This window comes from Pundamilia nyererei, unplaced genomic scaffold (assembly GCF_000239375.1).
Source record: "Pundamilia nyererei isolate P.nyererei 1_Seehausen unplaced genomic scaffold, PunNye1.0 scaffold00006, whole genome shotgun sequence".
Lineage (NCBI taxonomy): Eukaryota > Metazoa > Chordata > Actinopteri > Cichliformes > Cichlidae > Pundamilia > Pundamilia nyererei.
Genome location: NW_005187407.1, coordinates 4240007 through 4257165, shown reverse-complemented (window position 1 = coordinate 4257165; position 17159 = coordinate 4240007). Strand labels below are relative to the sequence as shown.

General features: G+C 44.0%; 1 protein-coding gene across 2 annotated transcripts in view; it reads left to right on the top strand.

Moving 5' to 3' along the window:
- The first annotated feature begins 393 nt into the window (after positions 1–393).
- The window catches only part of emid1 (EMI domain containing 1), a 54554-nt gene continuing 37788 nt past the window's right edge, over positions 394–17159 (top strand). For both annotated transcript variants that reach the window (XM_005722163.2, XM_005722164.2), the window contains exons 1-4: positions 394–553; positions 732–1039; positions 6603–6716; positions 7576–7679. In XM_005722163.2, coding sequence (XP_005722220.1) covers positions 849–1039; positions 6603–6716; positions 7576–7679 — 409 coding nt within the window. In that variant the 5' untranslated portion in view covers positions 394–553; positions 732–848. The remainder of the gene's footprint in view (positions 554–731; positions 1040–6602; positions 6717–7575; positions 7680–17159) is intronic.

The window sequence follows — 17159 nt, the reverse complement described above, 5'->3', positions numbered from 1 at the left end:
GATAGATAGATAGATAGATAGATAGATAGATAGATAGATAGATAGATAGATAGATAGATAGATAGATAGATAGATAGATAGATAGATAGATAGATGTTGTTGATGATGTTATAAATAGGTTAAACTAACTGCGTTATATTTTAAATAAAGAAAGATGGTTGCACAGTATTCAAAATGTTCAAAAAAAGGTTTATAAAAGATGTGATTAGCCTTAGCTGGGGGTTTAAACTCGTCATATCCAGTATTATCAAAACTTTTCGTTTCTTTTCTTTAAACATTCCGTTTTATTTGGTTTAAATGGGGGCCTAACTCTCACTAGCACCGCGCCTGTGATTTCAGAGGAGCCTTGAGAATCAGCAGCCCATAATTCATTTAGTGCAAACAGTACAATGCGTTAAGTGCCGTCGCTTTGTCCTCTGTGAGAAGTTGAAACGGGGCAGGGTAAAAAGAGACCCAGCAGGCTGTGCTTTTAAAAGACCGGAGGAGACTATAAAACTGGTTTCATACCCGCTGCTGTAAAGGATCGGCACGATATGAGCGCAGACAGACGGAGGTAGGCAGAGCACACTCAGGGAAGGGAGGACAGCACGCATTTCACACTCAGAGCATTCATGGTTCATTTTTATAAAGTCGGATCTCTGTCACAGACAAGCGTGGGTTTATGGGCTAGTTCACACTCAGCTCCATTACACATACATCGGGGGTTTTTTTGTGTGTGTTTTCTACTTTAGTGAAAAGGATGAGCGTCTTCTCCAGTAGACCCGGCGCAGTTTGACACGTTTCCCGAGCTTGTTTTCCAAGCGGGGCCCCATTAAAACAGTTCTGCTCTTACTTTTGATGCCACGGAAATGGGATCGCACCAACGAGAGAGCGTGTCCGCGTTTTGCAGGAAAAGTTTGCTTTGGACAGTGCTGATACTCTGGCTGAGCACGCTGGTTAACGGGACCTGGAAGACGGGACTTTACAAAACCTATTCAGTCGGGACGCAGCTGAACAGAGACCAGACAGCAGCCACCCACAGCTCAGTCTACCAGAAAAGGTGAGGAAAGTACGCACAGCTGTCATATTGCACACAGAATACTTATATTAAGTTTTGTTTTCTATCTTGCTGCCACTGCTTCCCTCCACGGATGTACTCCCATCTCCATCCATCTACCGGGCGCTATTGTCTTCCTGACAGTTGGTTTCCCTTTTCCTGTGCTGGCAGGCAGCATGTTTTTACTCTGCTGAGTCCCATCCACACTCTTGTCCCAGCTCACACACCTCTGCTGCCCCTGTGGCGTGTTATATGCTCTCTATCCATACAGCGCCTTTAGCCTCACACACATAGCCCGCTCTTTTCAGCATCCCAAGGGTGAAGATTTCAAAAAAAGAGTGTTAAACCCTAAGTTTAAGGAGTGATTGATTATTTGTATCTCTATAATAAAGCGTGAAAACGTTTATCTTAAAGGATCACTGAATGAAAAGGGGGATAATAAGGCTTCAGAAAATGATGGATCATTCTGTGTAAGGGCAATCGAGTTGACAAGGGTGTTGAAAGAGAGTCACCAGACTAAACACGAAGGCAGGAGGGCTAACCGGCTCTGCTTTCCTCCTGGACAGAGCCAAGTTTAGTTGGAGACTAGCCACTGATTAATGATGAGAGGACGTTTCCCCATCTTGCAAATATTTATGCTGTCAGCTTGTGTGTGTGGGCTGAACGTGGCTGGAGGCTGAAATCCCTTCTCTCTGATGAGGTCTTCTGGGTGTGTTCAGGTGGTTTTCAGCGCCCCTTCGGTCACTCCACTGCCTCACTTCTCTGCTCAGCTCCCCCTGCCACTCAGAGCCAGAGGTTTGTGGACATGTTTGCTAAACACAAGCAGCTGGGACTCCAGCGCAATCTGAGCTTGTTTTGGGGGGGAAAAAGCAGAGGGGGATGAGTTTACAGTCAGTTTGCTGCTGTTAGTGTAAGTGGCCGTGCAGGAAAGGCAGGACTGAAAGAGGGAAAGCTGCTGTTGGTGTGAGTCAACCATGTTCAGAGGTCACCGGGTTTGCGGTGACATGAGAGGAGCTGAAAGTCTCAGTCCACCTGCTGGCTGGCTGGCCTGATCGGTGAAAGCAGCAGTTTATTGGGTGTCAACAAACAGTAACAGCGGCGGAGTGATTTCAGAGATCAACCTCGGCGATGAAAGCAACCTGTCATTAGGGTTCAGGTGCTTAAAAGGAAACGCATATGACTGTTAGTGCACTGGGAAAGGGAAACCTTCACTAATACCAGCACTGTCTTCACACAGTGATTAGCACAATCAAAGGGGATTAACATCTTGTGGGTATTTTCTTTGCTGGTGCAGTCACTCTGTGAAAGAGCTGATAAAGCATTCCTTCACCATCTCTCTTAATGACTGCATAGCTCAGTAAACTGTGGGGTCACTGAGGGAGATGCTTCTTTAGTCCCTGTCTCGCCCAGTTCTTTATCCTCCCTCGGAGGACTTGTCATGGTCTGACAGGCAGTCTGAGCCCCGTGGCAGTCCTCATTCCTCGTCCATCTTGACCATATCCATGTTCACTTTAAGCATGGGAATGAAGACAACTGAGATTCCAGGAAGCTGCACGGCTTCAAGCAGAATGGCTGTGAAACTTCAAATGATGTATATGCACAGGGAACCATTATTTGGATGGATGTCAAGAGGCAGTCACCAATTGTTCAGCTCCAATAATATCCACTGGCCGTTGATTACATTACTCAATTGAATTTGTTGCCTTTTTCTGTATTACATCAATGTCTTATCTTCTGTTTTTGGACGTGTCACTGGACAAAATATGAGATTCTTAAGACAGGATCTTGAACTCTTTTCTTCACGATTTACAGATTTTCATGTGTAATATCAGTCTTAAAACAAAGAATTAATTGTGGCAGCTCATCCTCCACAATGAGAAAAAAAATTGTTGGATTCCTGCTTATCAGATTGCATATTTGCTCATTTCTGTGGTTGTAGTCTGAGTTGCTTCAGTTTTTGGACAAAACAAGACATTGATGTCATAACTTTTAGCCGATTCTGTTTCCCGATGTCTTAGAGATTTGATACTTAGTATGAGCCTAATACCAGACTCCATATTGCATCCTGTGCACTGCAGGTGAGCAGTCCATAAAGTCAGCATCTCATTCACGGTCAGTGGAGCAGCTCAGCTCGACATGATGGTCCATTCACGCTGAGCAGTCAGGATTCGTGGCGCTGTAGGTGTGATATGAGTGAATCCTTCATTTGAGTGGAATTCCTCTTTCGCTTCCAGGTTCAAACACTTGAAGATGCCACAGACTGAAAACTCACAGGTGTCTGCACCTGAAAGCTCAAAGGAGACAAAGATAGATGAGAGTTTTCCTTGTTTATTCCATGCTGCTGTAAGGAGTCACTTAGCCCTGACCTTTAAGGCCTCGCTTCGGTGCTTTGATGCTCGTCACTGTCCGCTGCGCATGGAAAGCCCACGGCAGCTTTGAACCTGCAATATAATACCCCAGCAGCCGTAATGCTCTGAATTAATGTATAACAATTGTTCAAATACAAACTTAATACAACCTGTTTCTTTTGTTTGTCATTGAACCTGCAGGCCATGACTCTAGAGCTGCAAAGTTTTTTTTAATTTCACCTCGACTTGTTCTTGCTGTTTTCCTCTTTGTCGTTGGTTGTGGTGCCATATTTATCTTATGTCTCCTCTCAATCCCACGGGAGCCACACTGCTTCATAATTGCCATCTCTGTCCCCACCGGAAGCTTCCTTGGATGACCTCTGCGATAAGTTGACCTTTGTCTCCTCTTTTCTCGTCTCCTTCCCGTCCTCTCCTTTGTCTGGCTATTTGCCACATCTGTCTTTTGTCCTTTGTTCTGCTCGAGTATTTTCCCACAGATAGAAATCCAGAGGAATTCCTTTTGCATTTCAAACATATCTCCGAGCGTTCAGGCCGGCTCCTACGATACGTGAATGAATGGGCGGAGGAAAGGGAGTTACTGTGGTGTTTTTAATCAGAGTCCCATCAGCGTTTTGCCCACATCAGCCTACTTGTCTGTTCACACGGCTTAACCCCTACCTTCTTCATCCCGGTGCAGTATGCTGAAGTAGGCGAACCGCCTCACTAGTGTGAACACGGGAAAATGTGGTCTGCATAGCGTAAAAGGTGAATAGAGGGCACATGCGGTAACGACAGCGCAGCATATAAGCGAGTTCACAAGCTTTCTGTCAGCATTTGCATACATTTAAGGATTCAGCACTTTTTTTGTTCCCCTCCAATATTTTACTGTCTTGGCGTCGGCAGCGTCGAGGAACAGATGGGCCAAAGCTGTGATTTCTCTTAACGGTTGGCTGTGGCTACATGTGACTGTGAGACATGGTTGATGATTTATTTAGCTTGGGCCCAGCATTCAGAGTGTGCCATGTGTGCTTAGAGACCTGATACTCACTGAGGGCCTGCTTGGTGTTTTTGCCAATGAAACAGCATGGTGCTGGTGGGTTTCACACTTCATAGAACAAGGGTGCCTCCAGTAAGAGGAAGGTGTTGACTACAAAGCATTTGAGATTGAAAGACTAAATGCACTTAGAGCCTGCGTCCCTCATATGCATAGATAATAACACAGTTATTGTTAGGCCTCCCCAAATCTGCTTGCTGCAGTGGAAGTGTTTGTCTTGCTGCATCGCACTTATTATATATTATATGAATCGGCTGCTTTTGTTCTTTCACTCATTTAAGGAAGAAGGGTCGGCATTTCCTCCTCGGTAATTGCATAAGAGCAATGCAAAGAGACAGGGAGACCATAAAATCCAGCGCCCCCTTCCCTCCTCGTACCCCCTGGTGAGACTCTTGTCCGTTCCCAGGTGAAGCCTCTTCTCGGCCTGGGAAACTCAGATGTTTATCTGTCGGGTCTGGCAGATAAGTGGTGGGGAGGAGTTGGGTTTACTACCCCCTCATCCCCTCCCCCTTCCTCCCAGCTCTACCTGACCACAGCTTCTTCAGTGTCTGAAATTTTCCACCAGTGATTAGAGCAATTTTTTCTGGACCAGGGAAAGCAATCATAGGGTAATCATATAGATCCACCGTCATTCTAGTAGATGTATGGCTGATGGATACGCTATGATACACGAAGGGTGGGCCTGTGTTTGAATAACATGTGGCGGAAGAATTCCTTTCCCCGCTTTACTTATGATTAATTCAAATAATGTCTTACGTTTTGCTGCGTTCCTTTGCTTTTTCCAGTAAATAATACAAAATCCTTTCAGTCTGCAGGCTTAAATACTTGCTACATGAATGGAAACAATCAAGATCGCTCAATAATAAAAGAGACGTTGTCATGTGATAAGGGAAAGTCGCTGCAGCTGTAGACAAACATTTATCAGCGGTGCTCCCGCGCTCTGGCTCAGGTATGTGTGTGTGGCCACCACGACATGTGGGAACGGTTAATGGGAGCCGGTTCAGGGCTGCTTCGCATCCTCTCCCTTTGGTGGTTTTTCTTTAGTGTAAACTGTCTCTCGTGCACACAAACATATGGTCTCCCATATTGACAAACAGACTTTGGTGGGAACACCCACCCACTCTTGCACACGTTGGCAGCAGAACAAAAAAAGTGTAGTTTCATGAGCTCCCTTCCTATGCATCTATTGATAATGTTGTAAACACAGGCTGTAGTAATTGTTTCCGTGCTCCTCTTACAGCCACATGAAGGTAATGAGGATGTCTGTACACATCATTCTTAATAAAACCATTCTGATAATGTGGTCGCTCATCAGCCCGAGAGCGTCTCTTCACATTAAAGCCAACAGTTGTGTGTTTTTTCCTGTTCTGATATGTAGCAGAGAGAGAAGAAAGCTAAAGGCTTTCTCTAAAATGTTTCTCATAGCGCCTGTGCTATCAAGAACAGATCTGCTCCCTTTAAAAGGGACACCGAGCTCTCGGTGAGGATTAAGCTAAACCAATTAGCTCACAGTCTCTTCAGATAAATCGCACTTCCTTTAATTTTAAGCAGTCTCACTAAGACATTGATAAAATTTCGCATTTTGCTTCTGGAGGTCGAACTCGTCTGAATGTAATAGCTGCGGAGCGTTCTCATCCTCACTATCAGATCTCAACCTCTGACTTTAGCATCGTCGATATCTCATCGCAGGCTCTCCTCAATGAGTTATGAAGGCCTTCCATTAAAGGGAGTGAACTCATGACCCAGCATTAACCCATGCTTAAATACCTTCATCTTTGTATGAGACTTTGTCTTCCTCTTTATCCCCTCCTGAGGGACTTTCGCTCCTCCAAGGTCCCATACAAATGCATGTGTATTAATAGAGGAGAGACCCCTGTGCAAATATAAGCCAGTCCTGCAAACTCTGTGGCTGATTAAAACCGAGTGAACACAGTGAGGAAGTTCCCAAACAAAGGAGTTGAGGGGGGGCTGGAAGGACAGAATGAAAACCCGCGGGGAGACCGCAGGGTTTTTAGTGTGACAGCACTTGTTTGAAGGTGTTTTGGAAATTCGTTCTCCTGTGTTTAGTTTAAGAATCAGACTTTTTACTGAGTCTAAAAATAACAAACTGTTGAAATCCTGCTGTTGTTTTATTCTGCATTTCTGACTCTGTTTCTTTCGGCAGGAACTGGTGTCCTCATACGGTCACTAAGACTGTGACCTGCCAGGTGCAGAATGGGACAATCCTCCAGCGGGTGTACCGGACATGCCCCTGGCCACAGGGATGTGCAGGAGGCAGGTGAGAAGGCAGAGGCATCTTACCAGTACTGCTACTGTTTCACAATGCTTTTACGAAACCTTTAAAAAACCAAAACTTTTTTAGTTCATGGGCCGCATACAGCACCGTGTGATCTGAACTGGGTAGAAAAACTCTCATCATGAAATGTATTCAAGACGTGCAAGTTTCTGCTCAAAAATGTTCCAGTTCCCTGGAATATAAACACTTTGGAAAGACATAGAGTGGGTCTCATGGTTCTTTAGTGAGCCACATGTTTACAACTTTAAAAAGAAGAAAACAGTTGCCTGCTATCAAAGCAGAAAGCTTGGTGTAATGTTTATTTTCTGTTTTTTAATTATACTGGGATTAAAATAGCAGAATAGTTGTTGTTTGAATGCTGTTTGAATCACTTAGAGGATTAGCTTTAAAACTTGTTACTGGAGCTAATGTTCTATTAAAAATCATATTAAGTTCAATCATATTAGCATATACAGCATATATATAGCTATATATAGCTATATAGGATATATATATATATATATATAGCATATATAGCAGTAGTATTCATATAGCTCTCCTATAATTAGCATAGTTCAGGATGCCACGCTGCTGCTCCATATGCTGTCTTTTAATTGAGATAAACCTAAAAGCTTTTATATAATCTGACACTTACTGATGGGACACATTGCCTAGAAATTTCTTTTTATCATTTAATTGAGACTGTGCGAATACAAAGACTGAAAACCTCACGATAATATCTAACCTTACCAGAGAGAGGAGATTTCCTTTCATTTTCCTTTAAAAATGTTATGTGTGCGCGCACGCGTGTGTGTGTGTGCCCATGTGCGTAACGGCTTTTGATTTTGTGTTTATTGTTCAGCTACAAGACCGTGGTCAGACCTTCCTATAAAGTGGTGTACCGCACTGTGACTTCCCTGGAGTGGAAATGCTGCCCGGGATTCAGCGGTGCTGCTTGTGAAGAAGGTGAGTGAAGACAGAGGACGCAGACACACTTCAGTTATACAACAGCTGACGGAAATGAATCGAACAGAATCGCCATCTTGCACTGAAAAATGATCGCAAGTTTGACTCGTGTCAGTACCCCCCCCTCCCCCGCCACTCACGTGCCTCCAGTTTCCTCTTTATGAGTCTTTGACTCGTCACCATTCACGTCCCTCTGTTTTGCATCGCCGTCTTAAAGCCTGCATTTCCAATATGCTTGTATGAGTGATTTCCATTAGGCTTACATAAGGCTACTTCTGTTCTTTGAATGAAATTAAGAAATAAGATCCCCCAGCATCCCACCACTTTATTAATCACTTTTTATGTCTTCATTCCAAGAGTCGCAGCACCAGTAAGGCTTCCTTCTTTACTGCGACTTTGAATTTTATTTTGCAGATTGAACTGAGTTTTTTATCCTCAAAAGAGCTATGCAAGTGCCGTTTACATTTTTAGACCACGGTAGCTGCCCACACACACACACACACACACACACACACACTCCTAGTTCATAATGACTTCCCCTGGCACCCGTCCTCAGGTTTCTGCAGTCTGGGGAGAAGGGTGGAGTGGTCTTTTTATGCTGGGAGCCAGGACTTGAATGGGTGTAACATAAATTAGTGGACCGTGCAGCACAAAGGGTTAATGCGATGGCCTTTTGTAGTGCCGAAAATAGAGGCTGTTTTTCTCTCTTATACTTTGAGACAAAAAAGGAAAATTTCTACCTGAAACTCAGTGAACAGAAAAAATGATTTTTTTCAGACTGATTATGGTAAACACTTGATCTTGTCCAATAAAGTGGGTTTAAAATAATCTGTTTAATTTATTTACTCAGTAAATGGCTAGTATTCCCACTTGAAGTAATTTGGTGATCACAGTATGCAACAGTGTTGTAATGCATTACAGTTCCTCCATTCAGAAGTCAGAAAACAACACACTTGACCTCAGTTCAGATGGGAAACAAAGCAGCGGCAGTCTTCTTTTGAGGAGCATAGATTAGTAAAGGAACATCGCGATGGTAAACGGCCGGCTCTAGTTTATGTTTTTCTCATTAGGAGAGGAATTTGTGCAGATATGGGGTATAAGCGGGCTGTAATGTTACTTTATTAATTACATGACAATAACTGTGTAATATAATGTTGAAGTAATTTAAGAAGTAGGCAGAAAATTATTTTCTACAGGGAGTTAATAGGTAATGCATTTGTTGTAGTAACTGTAGTAACTAATGACTGCTCCCAGGTGCTTTCAGACCTCCAAGTGGCCTCCAGTCTGCTGTAGTGTGGCTTCGACTGCTTGCTTGCACTTGCACACACCATCCCACCTTGGATATCACACTTGTTTCACACCCTCCCTACTGTCAAAGTCAAAAAACACATTCACAGTCAGACAACGCAGACTTTACCCAACAAAGGCAGAGGAACACACAGTGAAACGGGGAGGAAATTATCCAATTAAGTTGTTGCTGGAGGAGATTCCCCTCCGGTTGTCATGGCAGTAGGGGGCTGTCGAGCCGACGGGGATGTCGGGATTAGCCACTTATCTGAGCCTCGTTCCGGGTGGCTCAGATCACAGGCGGCGCTGAGTGGAAGTGACAGGTCCCATTCACAGGGCCTTTACTCTCCGGCACCATGGATCCTATCCAGGGCCACCAGTGCTTTGTTCTGCTCTTGCCGCGTGAGCAGAACCCCTTGCCAGCACAGAACCTGATACCCCGCTGCCGTCTGCCTCGTCCGCCCGCTCTAAGGAGAAATGCAAGCCTGCCACACGGGCAAAGCTGGTGACCGGATTGTGCTTAAAGCTGTTGCCACAGTGTTGCCAAGTGAAGTTAAAGCTGCACTAATAATTCAGTAGGTGCACGTTTCAAATCCAGGCTGTTAATACCTGCGTGCGGCTGTTTCCAGATGGCTTTGAGCACTTTTTAACTTTTAGTTGGACTGAGTTGAAAGACTCAGGCTTTAAAAAAACAACTCTAGACAAACATACTACTTTTGATCTTATTTGAGTCGCATAAAGAGCAACCAGGATGTAAATACCTTTAAGGATCACTTTTGGAATTTTATTATTTGCTATACATCACTCTTACTCCTCTGCTTGTCTGCTTTTCACAGACTGTGGAAAATGTGTGTGATCCGCTCATTTACTGCCCTGCTTTTAACCTGCTTTTCCCACCAGGCCACCCCAAAAAGCCTCTAGCCATGTCTGACTCCCAAGGACGGTCTGCATTACTGCAGATCTCAACAATGTCCAAAGCAAAAAGACTCTGGGGCTGGGGCTACGTTTAGGTTGAGATGCAGGAAAGTACAAAAAACACTGATAGGAATGTGACCGATATGATTGTGCTTTAAATAGGGATGAGAGAGTTGTTTTCTTTTGTGTTCCTCTGTTCTCACCCCTTGGCCTGCCAGCTGATAGGTCAACATGTATAAATCAACGGCTTGGTCCGTAGTGAAGATAACGAATTAAGTTTTGGGCTTTGCGTGTTCAAATCTACAGGCGCAAATAAATGAGAGTTCATTAAGGGAAGAGATCATGCATGCTGTCATCGAGTCATAAGCAGGCTTATGAGGATTTTTGGCATGTCGCATTAGGAGGCTCCAAAAGCAAAGCATTACATCACACCCATACGGACACACAAACGTACCCCATCAGAGTCCAGGCAGGGTAAGATAACACTGCATTAGACAGGCACCTTTCACATTTGCTGTCTTTTTCTTCCTTCCACACCCCAACCTCAGGACTTGGCTTGAATACCGGTCCAATGGTGTAATTACTGGGTCCTAATTGTTTTCTGTGAGGTTTGGGAGATATTGTCTTACTTCTTGGTCTGGAACACAATGGTCTTTATCTCTGATTGAGTCTGAGAAAGAAAAAGAAAAAGAAGACTAAGCATTTACAGATGTAGGCACTTTCATAGGCTGCCAGAAACGGGGATTTAATGTATGCCTGGTTGGCTTTGGCATTCCAAGTAAGTAAATGCTTGTTTTTAGTTGGGATATCCCAACATATGCTACATCAAGCACAAATATCAAAATTATACCCAATTTAGAGGCAATTATGTGGTATTAGAATATCAAATTTACCCCTCAAAAGTAATATTATTACATTAGCTCTGGCTCTAATGTAATAATTATCTGAAATGCTAGTGTTGCACTGATACCACGAGGGGTGACTGTGCGCTCAGGAGCCACGGATGTAAAATTCATTGACATTTTGAGCTTTTGGCCTCGATCTGCTAATTTTGATGGAGCCTGAAAAGTGTGGAAATGACACTAAGAGACAGGCGTTGATATACTGACCCTGATTTGATTTATTGAGGAAAGGCCTTAAAAGAAAAATAGCTGTGGCTTATCGCAGGGGGGAGGCCGCTGAGGAGCACAGCATATGGGGGAATGTAGACTTGAATTAGCACGGCTGTCAAAGCTCTGCCACGGGGGTCCCCATCAAACAGTATCTCGCAGCCAAGCGGAGGCTGTGGTTTTTGGGTTGCAATTATGAGGTGGCTGGGAGGCAGAAGCCCGCTGTCTTGTAATAAGCCATAGAAATGTAATCTGTGTTTTCACAGCTCAGGGCGGCTTATCACAAGCCCGCATGCTAAACCCCGTGCTTTAAACATCAGTCGGCTGCAGCTTGCCATTAGCAGAGGAAGAGTGGGAGTGCGTGGACGCCGGTGTATGCGTCTATCTGCCTGCCAGAGTCAATGTGTGGGTGGGAGAGCGAGGCGTTGAGGATTTGTATGCAGCTGTTTGCTGTGATTAGCAGCTTTAATGGCAGCAGGCTTTTTGGAGCTGTGAGTGTAGGGACTTCAGCCTGAGGTCAGAGGGGAGGAGGCTGAGCAAGAGCAGGTGACCAAAAGGCCCCCCATCACCAGCACTATCACCCCACACACTCCCACTCCTGCTAGACCACACAGTGGAGCGCTATCAAAGTCATATCAAGCAGAGATCCCCTGCGTTTGCCTTAGCAGGTGTTACACATGTTATCCTTTACTTGCTCCAGTTCATTCACAAAAAAAAGAAAAATCCCAGACTTGATGTCAGTCACCCCCGCATCAGCGTTTATGCACTCAGCAGATGAGATCTACAAAGACGCATGAATCACTTGAATGTAGCGAGGCAGGCTGCAGTCAACGTGCAGAAAAGGCCACAGCAGCTGATATTCGCTGTTATGTAAATGACCAGCACACAAGTGCTGAGCATAAATTGGAAGCAGCTGACATTAAGCAAACTGGGCTGAGGCTTCCAGATGAGATTCGGCATCTAGCCCCTTTCAGCCGACACTGCTCGGCTCTGAGGAATTATCATAAAAGTGATTAAGTAGAAAGAAAAACACAATCATTAGCTTGCTTTGTATTATCTGTATGTGATTAATAGTAACAACTCTTTGGTTGCTGTTTTAAGAACTGGCCAGATGAAAATTAGCCCACAAGTATGGCTCATTTACAGTTATTTTTCTGTTGATTAATGAGCATGTATACCTTTTAAGCAAACACATATATACCTGCAAAAATGACCAATCAGCCAACTTAAATAACAAAACCAAACAGAGTAGGAAGGTCTTTTTTCTTTCCTCACGTCCTGCCTGTCTTTCCTTCCATGCTGTCTTCTCCTTATGTAACGGTGTGCTGGTATTTGCTCAAGGTTTGTGGGGAAAAAAATCCAGAAAATTATAGTTAAATCAGTTGCGGGGTTCGGTAGTTAAACTGCAATATGCACTGATAATTTTGATAATATTATTACAGCATTATTTTTTAAATGTCCCATGAAAACCACCCTCAGAACACACACACAGACACACACAGTACAACAAAATGCTTTCAGGCTGTAACAATAATAGTCATGAGAATTATAATTATAAATTCCTATGCTCTTGTTGTTGTTTTTTCCTCTGCGTACAAAAAAGTTTCGATACAAGGCGAAAAAGACAAGCACACAATGGCAGGACATTATTTTAGGTGGATTTATTGTGCATTATATTAATCATCTAAGTGTTTTATCTGTGTGAAAGCCCGTCTGCATGAAGAACCATGTTTGATTTTAATACTTCATGCTGCATTAACGACCCGTGTCTGTTGGTAAGTCTAAAAAAAAGAAAGATGGCAGTGAACTTCAAGAAATGCAGATGCACAGCTTTTGCACTGAATCTTTCATACTTACTTAGCCTTGAATCTGAGTTAAGTTTTATGTTTCTGGCTCCTGAACTGGAAATGCCTCTTCTGCTTACTGATTTATTTATTGTTTCCCAAGACTTCCCTCAGGAGTACATTGAAAACAGTTTTTCCTGCAGTCTGAAAGAAATAAAGTGGGCCGAGTCAGCAGTGCAAAGAAAAAAAAACTTTTAAGGCATCAAACTAGACACACACACAAGTCTCAGCAGCTGTGATGTTCCTCTGTCGCCAATAAAGCGGAGGCATTTCCCTTCACCTGGTAGTGTGAGTGGACCGCTGTGCTGACTGAGTGGCCCACAAACATGCAGGCACTTTACAGCTTGACGCGTCGCACAGTCAGCAGCGGAGAGAAGAACGACGCTCTCCTCCTTGCGTGGCTGAGATAAGACCAAGTGAACTGGAAGCAGAGCTTTTCTCGTGTAGAAAAAAACTCCCCAAACTTTAAAATCCTGCCCTTTTTAAATCCTCTTCACTAGCAGAGGTGTAGGCTCTGCCTCCATCTCTGATCCTCTTGGCGACTGATGTGATTAAAGCTGCATTAACCCCGTCTGCCACCCCCCCACACACCCCCACCCCGTCCTTCAACATATCTCCATCTCTCAGCTTGCAGGTATAGAGTGGAATTATGTAGGTACTGTATAACACTGTGCTACTGTGCTTAGGTAGGCTCTGAGGAGGTAATGAAACGTTTGATGTCGGCGCTTAGACAATGGCAGCATTGATGGAGCAGGTACGCTCGGGATACTGCTGGTTCCATACAGCTGTGATGAGTTCAGGGCCCCAACTGCTGCCTGCAGCACGCTCAAAGCTGATACCCTCACTGACTGTTATGGACTTGCTTTAAATCATCTGTAAACTAATGCATAAAATCCTGAATATTTGACGTCCCTTTTTATTCAGCTTCGTATTTGCCAGATATTGCTTTTAGTTTCTCTGTTAAGGGTTATATTCATTAATTTCCTGGCAGATTTTGCAAGGCATCTGCGTTCCAAGCCATTTTTTATAATATGCCTGCAAGTTATGATAAAAAAAGTCCATCTTTTTAACTCTGTAAGCCCCTAAGCAATATATTTTTAAAACGTCTCCCTGAAGTGAAGAAACACCCACAGTCAGAAATGTGAGGCCAAGAATAAACAATGTTGGTGTCTCGGGTGAGTTTTTACATGCTGAGAGTCTCTTTGTCTTTGTATGACTCAGTAAACATTAATCTTTACCAGACCTATTCTAAAAATGTGAAACTCTTAACAAATGTGATGCACCAAAAATTCGCTCCTTTTATGTGGTGAGCTTAAAAAATGGAAACAGGTTAAGTTTTAATAACAGATCACAGTAACAGGGCCTCCAGAGTGAAAGGGGATAAGGTGATTTTGAGTATGGGTGCTCAAATATGGATAATATGGGTAATTATTATCTTAAAGGAACATTATTACATTAACCAATTCATTAACGAAACAGTCAGAAATCAATCAAAGAGGCTTAAGAGGATGTTTTTAATTACGTTTGCTCTGTGACCGAACACCTATCCCACAGATATTAGATTAATTTTTATATAAGGAAAACAAATACCCTTCATGTTTAAGAAGCAGGAGCAAGAAAATGTCAACAATAAATTAGTCACACAACTTGGCGCTTTCATTTTCTTGCTGCGCTCAGTAAAACCTGTAAAACCCAGTTTGTCTCCCCCTCGCTCTTCTCTCATCTCCCTGCATAGCGATATCCAGACCACAGGAACATAAAAGCACGGCATAAAAAAGTCGCTTTTAAGTGATGTATTCGTATTTTATGCTGCATCAGTCTGCGGTTTCCGTACACTCCCAGTAGTCCTTATAATCTAGCTGCTCATTTGTCACCGTTATAAATTCATAAACATTTACAACACCGCCACATAAGAAAACCTCGAGTGTTGTGGTGCAGACCTCCAAACATTCTCCCACTCCCACGACTGCTAAACCACAAACAGATCACCACATCACTTAGATCCTCCGCGGTGACATCATTTATGGCCTCTTGCCCTCCAACCCTTCTGGTACGGGCTCAGTTTCGTAGCCACTAAACGCTGCACACTTGAATAACACGTAGGATTTAAAAGCCATTGCCCCCGTCTGACTTTTGAGCGCTGCTCTGAGCTGGTCGCTGCGTATATTTCCATTTGCTCATGGTGGTTGATACGGTGCTCAGTGAGGATGAGAAGAGCGGTGCTGATGGCTGTGATTAGTCCTGGACTGAAGACGAGGAGAGAGACGAGGTTTGGATGAACTGCACCAGCAGTTGTTCTAATTAGAGACATGCCTGGTTGGCTTTCAGAGGTCAGACCTGACAGAGGAGCAGGCATTCTCCTCGAGGAGCCAGGCATCTTGACCAAAAAGAAATTACCTCACTTCACTGGTTATGAGAGGAAAAGGTAGAGGATTACAGAACTTGCCTCTAGATATCAAATATCAGACATGTAAAGGTGAAACTATAGATGGCTGGCAAGCTGTCTTTACAGCGCAGGTCATGTGCCATCCATTATATTCTGAAGAAGGCACACATATCCAAACCTGGATGAGTAACCACGAACAAATATGCAGCTCTAAAGGCTACAGGCTCATATTTAATGTAGCAGTGATGAGCTGGCCATCCATCCAGTCTGTGCCCAGCCTCTCGCCCTACGAAAGCTGGGATACGCTTCACTCCCCCCTGCAACCCTAAGCTGGATAAGTGATGAGGAAAATGGATAGGTGGATGAGTTTAAAGGCAAAACTGTGGCTTTAATGTTGTTATATTGTGAAGCACCCTGAATCGCCTTTGTTTAAAGATGCGTGCTTTTTAAGATAAACTTACTTTACATACAGTTTACTAAACCTATAGTTGTCCCTTGCAGCAAAGTTTCCATAAGTCATGCATTTACAGGTCTGTCTAAACTTTAGAGCATGTCACTTTGTATTGTTTTGTAAAGAGGCCACACCTCCTCTACAGTCAGCTGCATATTTTGTTCAGTAGAAAGAATGAAAATCTACGCTGACCTTCTCCTTGTTCAATTGACCACACCTACCTTATTGACCTCCTGGGTGCACTTTGTTTAGGAAGTATATTTAGTCCTGTTTTTGTGGCTAGCGTAAGAAGTTGTGGCACTGATGCCGGGGGCTCAGAGCCAGAGAGGCCCAGCAGGGTGATCTCATTAACAACAGGACGTATCCCCGAACCTTTAAACCCAGGCCTGCATACCGTCCGCACCACTGCCCCCTGGGACTCATCCAGGGGGGCTTTAACAGCCCCGGTGTTTTCGTTGGACCCCTGCCACGAGCAGAGCGGCGCTGCACATAATGACCCTCCCCCTCTCCCCCATCTCAATTGGGACCATAAATACAGTTGAGAGAGGATGCCTGTGTGTTCCTGCTTCCTCAGGTGTTTATGGCTCTCTGACTCGCTCACGCTGAGCTCGCAGCCAGGGCCTGGCAGCATACACACACTCACGCCTTGCACACATGCAGACAGGCATCAAAACCACCTGCTCTCTCCAGCTCAGACACATTTCGAGGCTCGTATGTGCAGACAGGCGCGTGACGTCCACTAAAAATTAATGTGGTCAAGTGCTGGTCAAACAAACATGAAAACAAACAAAAAACCCATAAAAAACAGCTGCACTTACTGAGTCACTGAATACATTTGGGACAGACACACGCTGACTGTCTCAATCTGTTTCCGCAGACATACATTCTGTATATCAGTTGCATGTGTGCCTTATGACGGATGGGATGATGGGGCTGTAAATCACTGCTGCTGTGCTAGATTAAGCCTATTCGCCTACATTCGCTGACTGTAGGACAAAGGAAATACGATGATGTCATGGCCCTTTTATTTCTCTTGGCTGCCCTCCATGTTTTCTTCCTAAAGGGCTCCATGTCACCTGATGGTGATCGGCTGTGGCCCCGTGAGACCCCGCCCAGTCAGCTTTGTGGAGACAGCTTGGCTGGCAGCCAGACGCGACAGTCATCAAATTACTGGGAAATAACCGTAACCACGATTTAACTGTAACAGTAGTCTGTGTTAATGTGGATTTAAAAATGGATATATGATTTAACATTCACTTTAAGCTTCACTACATGTGTGGTACATTGTACTTTAATTATAGCAAAGCAAGCAGAGGCTTTGCTACGTAGGTGCGTGTTTCAGAAAAGAAGACCGCTGAGCCTTTTGTCACTTCGGTTTATGTTATCATTGCTATGGATGATCTTATTTTTTTTGTAGCTTTCAGTAGCTTCCTTCCACTGCATGAAAAGGATGTCAGTGATGAGGTGGTACAGATGTCTAGAAGAACA